At 33.3% G+C, this 15,349-nt stretch overlaps 1 protein-coding gene across 5 annotated transcripts in view; it reads right to left on the bottom strand.

Annotated features, from left to right (window-relative positions):
• LOC551069 (diacylglycerol kinase 1) overlaps positions 1-15,349 on the bottom strand; it is an 81,185-nt gene that overhangs the window by 35,623 nt on the left and 30,213 nt on the right. For 4 of the 5 annotated variants that reach the window (XM_623468.6, XM_006571114.3, XM_006571115.3 and 1 more), the window contains exons 2-3: positions 8,660-8,788; positions 6,086-6,174 (exon numbers count right to left, since the gene is read on the bottom strand). In XM_623468.6, coding sequence (XP_623471.4) covers positions 6,086-6,174; positions 8,660-8,723 — 153 coding nt within the window. In that variant the 5' untranslated portion in view covers positions 8,724-8,788. Of the gene's footprint in view, positions 1-6,085; positions 6,175-8,659; positions 8,789-15,349 lie in introns of those variants that run through there. The other variant, XM_026443335.1, reaches the window with a different exon arrangement.

The raw sequence follows: 15,349 nt of genomic DNA, 5'->3' as shown, positions 1-15,349 counted from the left end.
CAATAATACGACTCTCATAATTTTCTGCTTTTTACTATCTTCTTACATTTTTAACGATTATCAATGAAAAGCAATAGCACTGAAATATTCAAGCGTATCATACCACCTTCATATTCTAAAAAATATAATTAAATACAGAGATTAAATTTCGAAAAATCTAGTCGAGCGATACAAAGTATGACGAGAGAGTTAGGGACCGTTGAAGGGTTTAACACCTTGTACGCGCCAGATTCGCGGTCCCCTTTGTTCCACTAAATTGGATTTCGATATCGGCGACCTCTGCACTCTGACGCAGTATCGGGAAAAGGAAAAAAGGCATCCCCGGTGATGTGACAACTTTCCACGATTTTTCTCGTACGTCGAAACTAAACTTTCGATCGAGTCGAGCTCGATTATCTTCCATCTAACAAACACCGGCATTTAATTCCACGGTTTACAGTTTCCCCGGAATCCCTGTCGCCTTCGTCGGATCACGTCGATCCGTTTATTGACTTCTTTCACTCGCGCTTATTTATATATCTCTGACTCGTCGGTTTATTTATTCGCACGATTCGTTTATCGCGCGATTTATTTACCCATATCGTTTTGACCTCCAATTTATTCGCATTTAATCCCCTGTTTATTATCCGCATCTTGTAAACCGCATTTATACGTTTATTTGCGTATTATATGTAGAACATCTAACTGGAAATTAATCGTCTCCTTCCTTTTACCAGAGAGAAACAATTACCAGAGAGATTGGCAAAGGAAGGAAAGCAGTCGCAAAGGAAGCTTCGTTTTCTTTTTTTTTTTTTTTTCAAACGAGACAACGGGTTGGTTTTCCTTCGGAATAAAGGAAAAGGGAACTCTACCAAGGCAAACCTGATTCGCCGTGTTCAACGGCGTGAAACGGGTGTACGGGATGTAAGCTGCTTTGCCCAACCATCTCGGGTTTCGATGCAGCCACTCGTATTTCCGCGGAGAATCATTATCGGACGTAGTCGATACTCGATGAACCGTTTCTCTTGCATATTTAACGGGGGGAAATATGCGTTCAAACAGGCGAACGGGAACTAGTGAGCTACACGGAACGTGACCCTAAGTTCGCGCCTAATTGAGAGTTCTCTCGACCAGCATTCTTGCCCGGGCCGGAATCCGTCTGTGTTTTCCTCCTCGTTGCGTTTCAATTTCTGATTTCCTACGAGCTTTTGTCGGCTCGATTAGGCGATTCGTGTACGTTCAAACGGTCAGAAGGACGAATTAAATGGGAAATATTCGAATATTGTCCCGGTTGAAAACGATCATTCGGTGGAAATTCGATGGAATTTAATTTGGATTTATTTTCGAGATAAATCCTCTTTTGTTTCGGAATAAAAATACACTTTCATCAAGTTTACGGATGAAATCACGTTAAAGAAAAAATAAATATATATATAAATTCTAAGTATATTTGATTTTTATGATGCTTGATCGAAGATATATCTTAATAAATTCAATATTATAACGATGGAAATGATAGATTAGCTGAAATTATTGGTAAAGAAGATCCTCTGACCTTTCCGATGAACTCTCAACACTTCGCGCTAATTCTCTTTGGCATTAAGATCGCGTGATAGTAAGATAGCCGAGGCACTTAGGGCGCTTAATTAGAAAATTAGCATTATCGATAGCAACCAATCAACACGCAACCTAAACAAACCTAGGAAAACTTTCCTACACCACACATTTTCTAATTCTTCGTCGATTCGATTAAATTAATATTACTGAAATTTCATGAATCACAATTGTTAATCCAAATTGTCTATATTTATAACAAACCAACAATTGATTCAAACAACTCGTTCAAATAATATTTTAATACACGAAATATTCTAAGTGATTATAAACATCATTTTTTTCTAAAATCGTCAAATAAACTCGTGACACAACAAATTTTAAAAGGATCATTTCTCACTTCTTCTCGAGATAATTTCGTCCCATTGGTGATTAATTTCGAGATCTCCGTCAGAAGTTCTCGAATTAACGGCAGAGATTTCCTATCCGCCGGAAGTGGTGGACACGCTTCCACCCTTATGCCGTGCAAATTGAACTTCTTAATGCTCGCTCATCATCACTGTCCACGGCGAATATCCTAGCGTGCATAATTAATAGCGTGTATTAGGAGAAGGCGTGACAGAGCAAATTGAATTCTCTCAATAGTGGTCGGCGAGGAGATTTGAGGTCGATCGTGACCGACACCGGATAGTTAAACCACGGCATGGCATGTTCAATTCACGAATCAGTGAATAGGACGACGAAAACGTTTTGCCACGGTCCTTTCGTATCATTCCGAGCCCTTTCGCTTAGAAATTTCGATCCAGTCAGTTCTAATTTGAGAAATCAGGGAACAGAGAAAATTTTCACTTTGTTTCTCTTTCTCTCTCTCTCTCGGGTTGCGTAGCGGGAGGGGATTTCAATCCAGCCAACTCTAATTTGAGAAATCAGAAACAGTGAAAATTTTCACTTTGTTTCTCTCGAGTTCCTGCCGAGAGAAGATTCGACGGAGGCATAGAATAATCTAATTTGAGAAATTGGAAACAGTGAAAATTTTCATCCGAGTTTCTTTGAAGCTTTGTTCTTTGAGTTTTGCTTTAACTAAAATGTACAAATAGTTGTCTAATGTTTGAAGCATCGTTCTTCTGTTCTTATTCGAAGAAAAGTGTGAAAAATTGGGTGTCGTTTAGAATTCAAAGCAGCTTTGATTTAGGAGAAAAATTGGAAAAATTTTTCGAAACGTAAAATTTTAATCAAACAATCAATTGCTTTATTCGTAATTTTACTTTTAAAAGGTTCGTCGGTCGTATCATCAGGAACAGATATATTAAATGAAAAATAATTGAATCCAGTGTGGAATCATTCGTTAACGGACCATATTTTACGGTTCGATATAAAACGATGATTAATTTCAGAGAGATTATTTCGAATTTCCGTTTCGAATTCTACAATAGGATTAATTATCCGAAATCCTTGTCTATCCCCTTTTCTATCATTCTTTCGCAGAATTTAACCATTTTCCAGGAAAGAGAAAATTCGAATTACATGGACGATCGGTCAATGCTGTAACCGATGTTACTTTTTCCGCCAAACTGGTCCATCCTGATAGATCTCTTTTTCACCCTATATAGATAAAGGAGACCGATTTGCTCGATCAAAGAATTTTCTCTGTTATTTATATCCATGAGTATCGTGTACACATGATAAAACGAGGCAAATTGTATTTACGTCAAACGCGTACACACAAATCCTGTTTTGTGCAAGGATATTTTCACTTAAATCCTTTCGTGGATAAACGAAAAAAGAGAGAATCGAGCAAAGATGAACATTATTTACTCGTTTAAACAAAGACGATTTTTGTGTAATGGGGATAAACGGATAAGAGGATGAGGATTAATTAAGAAGAAAAAAATTAGTTGGAAAAAAGAGTTGAAAAAGATAGGGAAAAATTTCTTGCGTCTCGTATTTGTGAAGGATATGGAAGAGAAATAAATATAAAGGTGTAAGTGAGCATGATATAAAGGGATCGTTATCCTGGTGGCGGATAACGACGTATACTCGTCTTTCACAGCTTCCCTATGGTTGATGCGCCACCCGACAATCTATCAGTCAGGAGACGTTATCAGCTATCGTGTCGACTACGATAACAACTTCCATCCTCACAGTTTCATCATTGTGTCAAAAAATGACACCGTAAATTTCTCTAAAAATCAATTATTATACTAATGCTTCGATAAACATTAAAAATAATCTCTTGATGTTGTTCGCAACTTTTATAAACGAAGATCGACGTCGTTATATTTTTTTATAGCGATAGATTTAAGCGGAAGAATATCAGAGAGGATCGTTTCTTGATTTTTCGTTTCTACAAGAAATTGTTCTCTGTTAATTATTTTTAGTAACATTTCCTAATTTGTAACGCGACACTTGTTATAATCTATAAATTACAGAAATCTGAGGTTATCGAGTATCCAGATATCCAGTTTCTTGATAAAAAGAAAAAGGCAGGGATGTCAAGCGAGTCGGTAAACATTGATCTTCAAAGATCTGGTAACAAAGTAGGGAAAAGACTACGATACCTTCTCCCAACGATTCTGGAGGAGAAAACAAGAGATCACTTACATCACAGTAGAAACATTCGCTTTAAAAATTTCTAAAAAAAAAATCCAACGCAATTTCATCAAATAAATTCAACTTCGTTTCATTTATTTCAACACGATTTCATCTTGATACCGAATCTGCAAGTGATTCTCTGTTAAATAACAAATTATTGCAGTAACAAAGAATTCTCTCTTCTCTCATGAAAATAATCGATGAAACTATCTATCGTACGATCCATTAAACGATTCGATATTTTTGTCTCGAATGAATTTCCAATTTTTCGTGATGAGGTATGGTCGATTTGGGGATACCATCATAAACAACACACGCCCCCGCATATACGGAAACACAAACATACGTGGAGGACATCCTGCGGTATAAACTCGCAATAACTCGCACCTGTTCCTCACCGGACTCAGACGTATTCCCACTGTAATAGCTACAGGAATAATTTGAGATTTTATGGGACACGCGTTTCCTCGATGCATACTAATACTTTTCTACATAAGTGTATTCCACACACTCCTATATTCCTCACGCGTGAATATGATATTTCGTCATTGTGTTAAGGAATATAACGCCATACAAACGCATTTCTGACCAGTCAAGTTTATCTTTCACGATAGCACCAGATTTTGCAACGATTAAACCCGTTTGGATATTTACATCGATGAATAATCGCGAGGATATTTTTGAAAAAAAGAAACTAACTAAATTTGCGTAGAGTATGTTGTGGTAAAAAATTTGCTGGCTACGTAAAAAAAATATTATTGTACTTCAGTAAACAATTCATTATTGCAAAAAAAAAAAGAATGGAAATAAAACGAAGATGTTTACTCGGAAATTGTGGAAATTATTTCATCGCGTCACATTTTATTATCTATCGGTATTGTTTTATTTCAACCGTAACCGACGAAGCGGGGAAAAATGCAAATTGCGAGTGCATTATTTCGTGTGCCCATCGGGGGAAATTCAGTCGACGCTCGACTACTTTTCGACGATTGTATCTGGTCGAGAGAAAAAAAAAAGGAAAGGAATAAAAAAGACAAAAAAATCGTAATTACATCATATCCTGAGAATTAAAGCTTTCACGTACGCAACGTATTATTCGATCATTTCGCTTGTTGCAATGACGTTGATTCATCTAATTACTCTTTCCGTATCGTCTTTCTTTTATATCTTTTCCTCTCTTAAAAATTGAGCATATTTTATGAATATCGTATTTTCCTCGAGTCTTTCATTCGAGCAACGGAGAATTCGAAATATCAAGGAAAATCGTATTTTTCTCGAAACCAACGAGAGAATTAATGGGAACCGTTTGATCGTGAAAAATTAGACGATGATCAGCTTAAAGTTAATCGTTAACGATTTCGATGAATTCGTTTTTTTTTATTATTCTTTCTCCTTATGTTATTTAATAAATATATCGGGGAAGATAAATGTTTTTGAAAATAATTTTTATCTCAACAAAATTTTACATTTATACAGTTTTGGCCTTTCAAATTTACCTCTGCGTCGAAATTTTTCAAAATATTTTGCGTAAATAATAATGCTCATCGATACGAGTATTTATAACAGATATTATACGTGTAAATATCATTAAAAAAACACAATTATATAAAATCCAAAAAATACTTCCATTATTTGAAAAGGAAACTATCATTATGGAAATGAAAATCAAATTTTTAAAACTGTATAAAATTGTACAAAATTTAAATAGAAAGAAAAAGAGAAATGAATGGAGAAAATATTCCTTTAGAACTACAATATAGAATAAAATTATGTTAAATGAAAACAATTAATTTTCTTCCCCATATATATTTATTTTGATGTAATCACTCGATTTCTGATAAAAAGTGATAAAATTTTTGTCAATCAAAGAAAAGATGGAAAACATACGCGCGATAAGATGATGCCGAATAAATGTATTAAACCGTTACTTAATTTATGGATAATTTTGGTTCAAACTTACACCATCTGGATGATATTTGGGCGCACCGCTTGGTGTTGTATTTGATCCGCAAAACTCAGTGAGGACATCCTGTAGCTTTCGTGTGGAATCTGAAACAATGAAGTTAAAAGCAACCATCATTTCCTGTATAGCACCAACTTCCTGTTTACCGGAACAGAAAATGTAATTTCGTGAGTAGTAATTTAATGAGTGAAATGCATCGAATTCTCCGTTTAAAATGTACAACGAAAAATACAATGTTTCGACCTCAAACATACAAAAACTTAATCTTAGACCAATCTTAGATTACGTAAAATTATATTATATGTGTAAAAATTTTGTTTCGAAAGAGCAAAATAAAAATACAAAATAAGTCGAAGATCTTTAAAAGAAATGAGATAATTGAGAGAAGATCAACCAAGCCAATCCTCGTTATTTTAAAGTAATTCTAATAAGCCTGTTTTAAATAAAATTAATGAATATAAATAAAGCAAAACAAACTAAAGAAAATTTATAATACACATCGCAAACTTCAAAAGATATTCCATAAAATCGTTACGTTCAACTCGATTAAGGCTAAGAGATATCGAAGGAAAAATATACTCAATTCTACATTATCAAATCTCTCAAATTTCAATCTCTGTCCTTCACGAAACGATCGAGCTTCCTGATCAAAACCCACTTCCTGATCTCAAAAATAACAAACTTCGTTCAAGTGCTCGTAAAACGTACCGACCAGACCTCCTGTCCCTTATTTCTTATTTCTGATTCTATTTCTGAGCGAAGCGAAACCACATTTTTATCCACTTGCTTCGAGCAAACTTTATCGGCGCAAATCGTCAACAGCTCGCGGTATCTCTCGCGAAGACAATTAAAAACGATATCGACGCGTTATTTTACTCGAGCTCGTCGAGTGGAAATTGACCCCTCGAACCGATATTCAGGCAAAAAGACGACGAAGATGCCTTTTCGCCCGATTCATCGGCCTTTTGGCGTAAGAAAAGAAAGAAAAAAAGAAAAAGGAAAGATTCGGCCAGGGGCAGAAACGCGATCGATCGTACTTTTGGGATTCAGTTGTTTGCAGAGGAAACAACGACGATAAATCGACTAATAATAGGAGATCATTGGCCTAATCTAGCCGGCGTCGACGTCATAATGCACTTAACGAACAGGGTATTTTTGGATGGCGACTATTTTCGGGACGATTGACGAGAAATATGATGGATCGTGCACCGATGGAAACGCGTGATTAACGTTCTTGCATGGAAACTCGTGTTTCCGGCCGAAAATCGGAGAATCAGGAAATTGAGGTTAGTTCTCTCTTAAAAAAATGGGGAATCAATAGTCGAGGATATTGAATACTGATTGCAATTATGCTCCTTTTTTTCGTTTTTTTCTTTCGATGTTCGATCGAAAACGTAGTTTCGTTATTTAAATTAAAATCGACGGAGGTAACAATTATCGAATATTTGAATAAATAGAGTAATTAATGTTCATCGAAGTACGATTAATAAAAAACGGTGATTGCGTTTTTGACGAATCATCCGATATTAGAAATTACATACTGTTGCCTGGTCGGATACAGAAATGGAAATGACTTGTTACGGACGAATACGTAAATATACAATACACGAAAGCGTCCTTTCCGGGCGAGGATTCATAATATTGAAACGGAAAGCTAACAATTTCAACGGTGTTTATAGGATTAATAAAATGAATAACACAAGATCGTAAGTTTCACCAGACTATTATACGAGAAAAGTGCGCTGTCGCAAAATTTGGAATTTATCCGAAAAGCAGCCGGTATTCTACAATACATTCAAAATGAATTCCAGTTCCTTCCAGACGATACCGCATGAATTTCCATAATTCCATAAACAATGAGCTCGACATTCTACGAGTTTCACTCGAGACCTCCGGAAATTATTTTATTAATCACGCTAATGTTAGAGTTCTAATCATTTTCAAATGTGTACTTTGGTTTATTTGGTATAGTTAATATATACTTTGAAATATTATACTAGTTTCATTATTCGTTACCAAATCAAAAAATCTTCGAATGCAACTTTATCGAAAAATTATTTAAATGGATCTAAATTTATTTTTTCGACGCAACTTCACTCTTTCCAAATTCAATTATGACAAATATCCCGACACTATTCTACTATTTTTATCGTGATATTTCAAATATAATAATTGTGTAATAATTTACAGAAAATTTAATAGTTTAATGATACTCGCCTGTCAAATTCAAGTTTCGAAGAAACGAAATCTCGTATGTGTCAACTTTGTAATAACTTTAAAAAAATTCTGGGAAAATCTTATTCACACGCGGGCGATAAAATCTATCGTAAAATAATCTCAACGGGATTTGTTCAAAATATAAAGAGCGATTTTTCACGTATATAATACAATCGAACGATAAAAATTTTTCATTCTCTTGGAAAGTGTTCCATACCGATATAAAAACTCGGTTACACCGATGCCTCGATTTTTCCGATACTACCGCTTTTTCCCTTAGTTCGGTGTAACAGAGTTTGATTCCCGTGAAACTCGGTGACACGCTACTTTTTCCTTCCCCCCCACTTTACTTACAAGCTGCTAAATCCTGGAGTTGTTGAAATTCCGCTGGCGAGAGCTTATCCCAATGAAAGGCCATCCTTATTTCTGCTCTCTGTCTCCCACAGGACGAACGCCCAGTTGTTCAACGTTGAAAGTCGTCACCTGTGGAAAAGATATCACTAGACTAGAAAAAAGCTTTCCAATCCTATTGTCCGTAGAGAGAGAGAGAAGTAAAACTCTCATAAGCCATAAATTCACTCGTGAAACTCGACTACGATGATACGTAATAATTCCACATTTGTTGGAATCTCACGATCGTTTGAAAACAAGGAGGACAATTTTTAACAGCTTACGTCTTTTTTTTGGAATTATAGGAATTTAATCGCAATATTTTTATAATTAAAAAAACCACTTGGAACTGTACGGACGATTTTTATCTTTGAAATGAATTCGCTCGAGCGTACGTTTTTAAATTTTGAAACAAGCTTTTTAATCACGCCATAGAGAAGCTTTCGCCAGTTTTCAGAATTGTTCAGTTACGACCTATTTTTCTGGCAGTCTTCAGAGGCGACAAAATAACACTCGCGGTAATTTAACGTTCACTTTATACGACGGAGAAGATTCTTTCGTCTTCCGTTGCATTATCAATCTTTTTTCATTCTTTTATAAATATTGCGTAGATAAATTAAATCGAAAGTTCAAACGTTCTTTGGCATTATTAGAGGTATTATCGCAGGAATAATTCGGTCCCGATTATTCGATAAATGTCAGATAATTATCTCGTTTCCACGTTCACGGTTATTTGCTGAATAAATAATTTATCGATCGAATAACGATTATCGTTAATAAAATCGGGAGAAATTCGGCGAAATTTAGATTTTCCCTTCCTCTCAATCTTCTCTCAAAAATGATATTTTTATTCTTGGTACGAGTTTGGAAGTCTCGCCTATGGAGTTTCGTAAATTCAAGGACTGTAAAGGATTTTGTCTAGATATCCGTTTTACCTTTGCAAGAAGTCTCGCGAACCATTTTCCTTCCGTGTCAAAAACGGTGCAAAATCCTAGAGGTGAATATAGGGAAACGAGAAACATTGAAGTTATCGTCGTTTTTCAAAATGGAAAATGTTAAATTGATATTTTCAAAAGTGATGATTGTCAAATTTTAACCGAAGAAATTATTTAGGAAATATTTTACGTATATATATATATGCAATATTATAGGATGAAAGAAATGAATATGAATATAATGCATGAAGTTATTTCAATATGTATTTTTTGAAAAATATGTCTTCATTGACTATTAAGATGTGATTATTATCCGATATATTTTTAAGGAAATATCTTCACGCGATTTTTTCCACAATAAATTACTTAAATACCTGATAACTCTGTTAAATTAATTCGTGTAAAATTGCGAAACACCAAAGCAGTCGATTTTATGGCACAATATCCAAGGAAGGAATTCTTTCGCATGCAAAAGAATTTCAGTGGTCACCGAGAAGACTTATTATTCTTCTATGCGTATACTTCTTCTTAGATAACTCGTACGAAAGTAAAAATGGCGGAACGAATTGAAGAAAGAATAGGGAAAAGTCCGCAAGAGGACTGAGAAGGCCATAAACTTCCTCATATTTTATATTCCGATAGACAAGCCTAAATTTTCAGGAAATTTAATTTTCACTTTCTATCTAAATGTTAGACGGAAAGATGGAGAGGAACGATCCAAAACTCGGGTGCACATAGATCGACGAGCGGACAGAAGTCAAGCGTGAAATTACCGGTTCATAGGCAAATATTTTCAAAGTTGCCTCTTTCCTCGAGAAACGTGGAGGAGTTTATCGGTGAATTTCGAGAGAGAAAAATACGAGAGTTTGTTACTCTTATCGTGAACTCCTTCCATCTTCGAACAAAACAGCGTTAAATGAGACAGGATTCTGGACGATTCTGGCAAAAAAAAAAAAAAAAAGGATATATGTGTGCAAAATGAAAAATGCGAATCACGAATTTTCACTTTGGAAATTGCTTTTTTTCTCTTATGTTCGAAGAAACGGATGAATAGTTCGATAAGTAACGTGGTTTAATTGGAATGTAATCAGTAAAATTATTATAAGATAATAGCTGTTACAAGTTCATCGTGGAATACTCGCGAGAGGAATTGATGTTACCTCGCATTAGCATTAAAGGTTTTTAAAATTATATCTCAGGAGAGTTGAGAAAGTTTTGAAAGTTTTGAAAAGGAAAAAGGGAAAAAGGGTAAAGATAACGCTGTACGATTGATCTTGAATATAGAAAGTTACTGGATTTGTATAATTAAGGATGATTATTTTTCCTTCGAATGGTGATTTTTTTTTTTCTAAGTAAATAACGTTTCATTCGTTATAAAATATTCGATTAAATACGCGGATAGATTTACGAATCTAGCGGAAAATTTTGCGTCATTTATAAAAGCCATCGATTTATAACTTCTTATCTTCTTTCACTTTAAAAATTCCACTAAGGTGTACAGTTTATCGCACCACGAGACAGGAAATCCCAAAAGTACGCAACAACGGACATTTTCTAGTACATATACTTTTATGGAGTGAACAATTCTTATGAGAATCCTCGAGAGGATATATAATCCAAGAGTATTATGTAACATTAGCGTTCTTAAATTGATATTATTAAATTCAAATTTGCCTCTAACAAGAAAATTAATAACAATTATAACGTTTTGACTTTTAAATTTCGAAAATATAACCATTAAAAAATGATTGTGAAACTTTATTCCAATCAAATACCGTTTTCGTAATAATTTTTTTTCATTTATATCTTTTTTGAGTTAATAAAACTAAAATTAATGAAAAAAAAAAATAGATAATCAAGAATTAAAAGAATCAAGTTTTCCTAATGAACAGAGCAAGAATTAATAAAAATATTTTCAAATAATCATTTTCATTAAGTTAAATCCAAACACTTCTTCAACGAAAAAAAAAAAAAATATTCTTTCCTTTATTTCCACGATTTTATTTCACTATTTTACAATATTCACGTAGAACCTTAAGTAAGACATATCCGGTTGGAATAGAATTGACAAATATCGATGACTCGTCGCGAAACTGATCGAGGATGGCAAAATGCAACTACGAAGCGTTAACGTGGGGGTGCGAGCGAACGAGTTTTGTATTCGCGCGTAGAAACAGCCGTTTCTGAGAGGTGTGTATTCGGAATGATGTCACTGCCGCTCGATATATCACGCAAGCAATGGGAAGACAGAAAAATATATGGACATTTTCGATCGATCGACATCCTGTCAAAGTCGGCGCAAATGCATGTATCACGCTCAGAAGTGGAATATTGAATCGCGTGTTTCCCTTATCGATTATATTTTACGAATACATTATGAATGAGCCGTTGTAATATTCTCGAACGGAAAAAAAATATTTCAGAACGAAAAAATAGATTCTACGATACGTTCCTTGATCATCCTTGATTGGACAGAGTTTCATTTTCTGGGTAAGGGTGAAAAGTCTCGAACGTGTTGCGAGAATTTCTATAATTGAAGCAGCGAACGTTTTAGCTAGAAGCACGTGGAATTAGTAAAGCTGAGCTAGCTTTTATTCACTAATGGAGTAATTCTGGCTAGTGGAACTGGCGCTCATGTTGTAGTAATTAAAACCTTGCGAAACGGCGATTCAGCGATGCATCGCGACTAGAAACACGTCGCCTTCTTCGATTTTGATTGCGATCGATGAAAAATTATTGGATTTCTTCGATTTATTATTAAATTTAAGCCTTCAATTAAACCGCGCTTGTTCAATAGTTGATGAAGATAATAAGAGTTCAATAATAACAAATCTTTTTAATAACTTTTTAAATCAATCTATCGGCTATCGTTAAAATACGATACGTAAATATTGGTTATTGTTAAATTCCCGAATAAATGAATAAATTAAATTAATAATTTTCTCCGTTTAAAAAAATTAAAACTAAAATTAAACTCTCATTTGTCTATATTCCGCGTTAAATAAGAATCTTGTTGCCACGATAAAAAGAATTGATTAAACTAATTTAAATTACCCAATAGAGATATTTTATGTTTTTAATGTTCTAATAATAGAAAAAAAATTGTCTAATAAGGATGATTCTTTTAGAGGTAATAATTATTCTTTTGATAGTTGAAGGTACGTCGAATAACGGGAATTAGATCAAAGATATAATTGAGTTAACCCAGATAACCTAGGTTCTACTGGCAGAACTTACAGTTCTGTGATAATGCAATAGGTAAGAGAGTTGATAATTAATTGCAATTATGTTCACGTCGTATAAATGAAGGTACAGATTCTTGTTACACAACACATGATACAATACTTAACGTTCGTTTTGCGGCTGAAATCTCCTAATTGAATTCTCTGTTATTCCACTATTTTTCATCGTCCACAATTCAACTAATCATTATCAAATATCGTTCTATGCGCACGCAACTTTATTCGAAACACGAATAAAAGAAAGTAATTACATGGGATTCTGGATTGAAAGATAAACGATTGTTCGGGAAACCAATTAACTTCTATAAATAAATGCACCGCGAAAAAAAAAAGTACAATTTAATTATTGTTTCTCTTAATGGAAGTTTGTTCCTTCGTAGAAAGTGTACTAATTATTGGCGACTGCATACGTCGCAGTTCGCTTCACTTATTTAAATTAGCCGAGTTAAATGCTGACCAAACACACATTTTAACCAACTTGGTAATTCGTTTACGACGAAAAATTAATAATTATTATTTTTTAATTTAAATATTCAAATACTTTTTAAATTGTAATTACGATATTATTAAATTCTTAAATAATTTTTAAAAATCATTCAAATGATTATATTTTTTTTTGTTATTATTGATGTGTATGCAAATGATCTTTCTCGATGAATAATTATTTAACTTTAGATATGCTAATCTTAATTCTTACAAAAGTAGTATTTTTTATCCACTATTCGTAATAATTTGCATCAAATTTTACCCGATAAAGATCCGTTAATTTAGTTAACGAAGTTGTAATTATGATTAAAGGATCGGTTCGCATGGCGTGAGATATTAAAAAAAATTTATCGATCCACGTATTTAGGAAGTAAGATAAGTATCGTAGATTCTTATCAGCGAGGTGCAAATATAAATTACCGTTTTATGTTGCGGATTGTTTAATAACCTTGAATTGAGATAAATAAAAATGCAACGACGTGAATCGTTATATAAAGCAACTTTGGACAAAATTTCCTCGAACGTTCAATTCGATTATTCAACCACTTTACGTGGTTGAATAATTGATGAAATTATTAATTATTTCTTTAATAAAAATAGAAAATAAAAAAATAAAAAAGAAAAGGAAATGAAACAATTTTTATTGGCACAAGTATCGTTACGCAAAGCACTCATTGGGATATTGAGATGGCACTCCAATTACACGGTTACTAAATGGCTTCTCTGCTGAATATCTTGCATTCTGCATTTCAATTAAAATATTAGGTGCAATAACCAACCGACTGGATTCTTTATTAATTTATTTATTTACTTTTTTTTTTAATGAGACTAATTCTTACGAAACAACGATGAAAGATCGAAATAGAAACTCTGATTGCAATTTTGAAATAATATTCTTCTATAACCTTCGTTTACGAATTAAAGAATGTAAAATAATCGAATGACAAGCTTATGAACTGTGCGAAGAATTATTTATTTTTACTTGATTTGAACGATTCGACACGTTTGATTAAAAAGAAACGTTATAGCTTCACGAAAATAGATGCCATCAATTTTGGATAAATCGAGAGAATAAACCGAAATCACTTGGACAGACGAAGAGCGCTGTGGTAGGTAATGGCCGTTAATAAAGTGCTATTAGTCGGATTAACGAAGATACGATACGTACCTAAGGCATCGTTTCGTGATCACGATCCTGACAGAGTAATGTGCTTCGTGTTCGACAACAAAGATTCATTGTCCGATCTCTGCTCCCGAATTAATCGAATCACTTTTCTAAACGATTACACTTTCTTTCTACGATATACAACATACGAGATTACAATGTTACATTGACTAAAAAAAATGAGCATATATAAGTATGCAAATAATCTTTTCATACATTTAAAAATTTCTTCTTAATTTTAAAAATTAATACAAGTATATCCACAGAGTGAAAAAGAAAAATTTTTGTAACTAATTAATTGATATATAAATACATGTATGAATACTTTTAAAAAACATATTCTACATATTGATAAATGATAATCCTAAAAAATTTTGCATATGTTTATAAACTTCTATCCTAATACAAAACCTAATTCCTAAATAGAAGTATATCTACAGAGTGAAAAAGAAAAATTTTTGCAACTAATTAATTAATATGTAAATACATGTATGAATACTTTTAAAAAATACATTCTACGTATTGATAAATGATAATCCTAAAAAATTTTGCATATTTTTACAAACTTCTATCCTAATACAAAACCTAATTCCTAAATAAAAGTATATCCAGAGTGAAAAAGAAAAATTTTTGCAACTAATTAATTGATATGTAAATACATGTATGAATACTTTTAAAAAACACATTCTACGTATTAAACGATCCTAAAAAATCTTGCGTATTTTTACAAACTTACAAAAGTTTTACATCCTAATACAAAACCTAATTCCTAAATAGAAGTATATCCAGAGTAAAAAAGAAAAATTTTTGCAATTAATTAATATGT

This window comes from Apis mellifera, linkage group LG1 (assembly GCF_003254395.2).
Source record: "Apis mellifera strain DH4 linkage group LG1, Amel_HAv3.1, whole genome shotgun sequence".
Classification (NCBI taxonomy): domain Eukaryota; kingdom Metazoa; phylum Arthropoda; class Insecta; order Hymenoptera; family Apidae; genus Apis; species Apis mellifera.
This window is presented reverse-complemented; position numbering and strand designations above follow the sequence as displayed.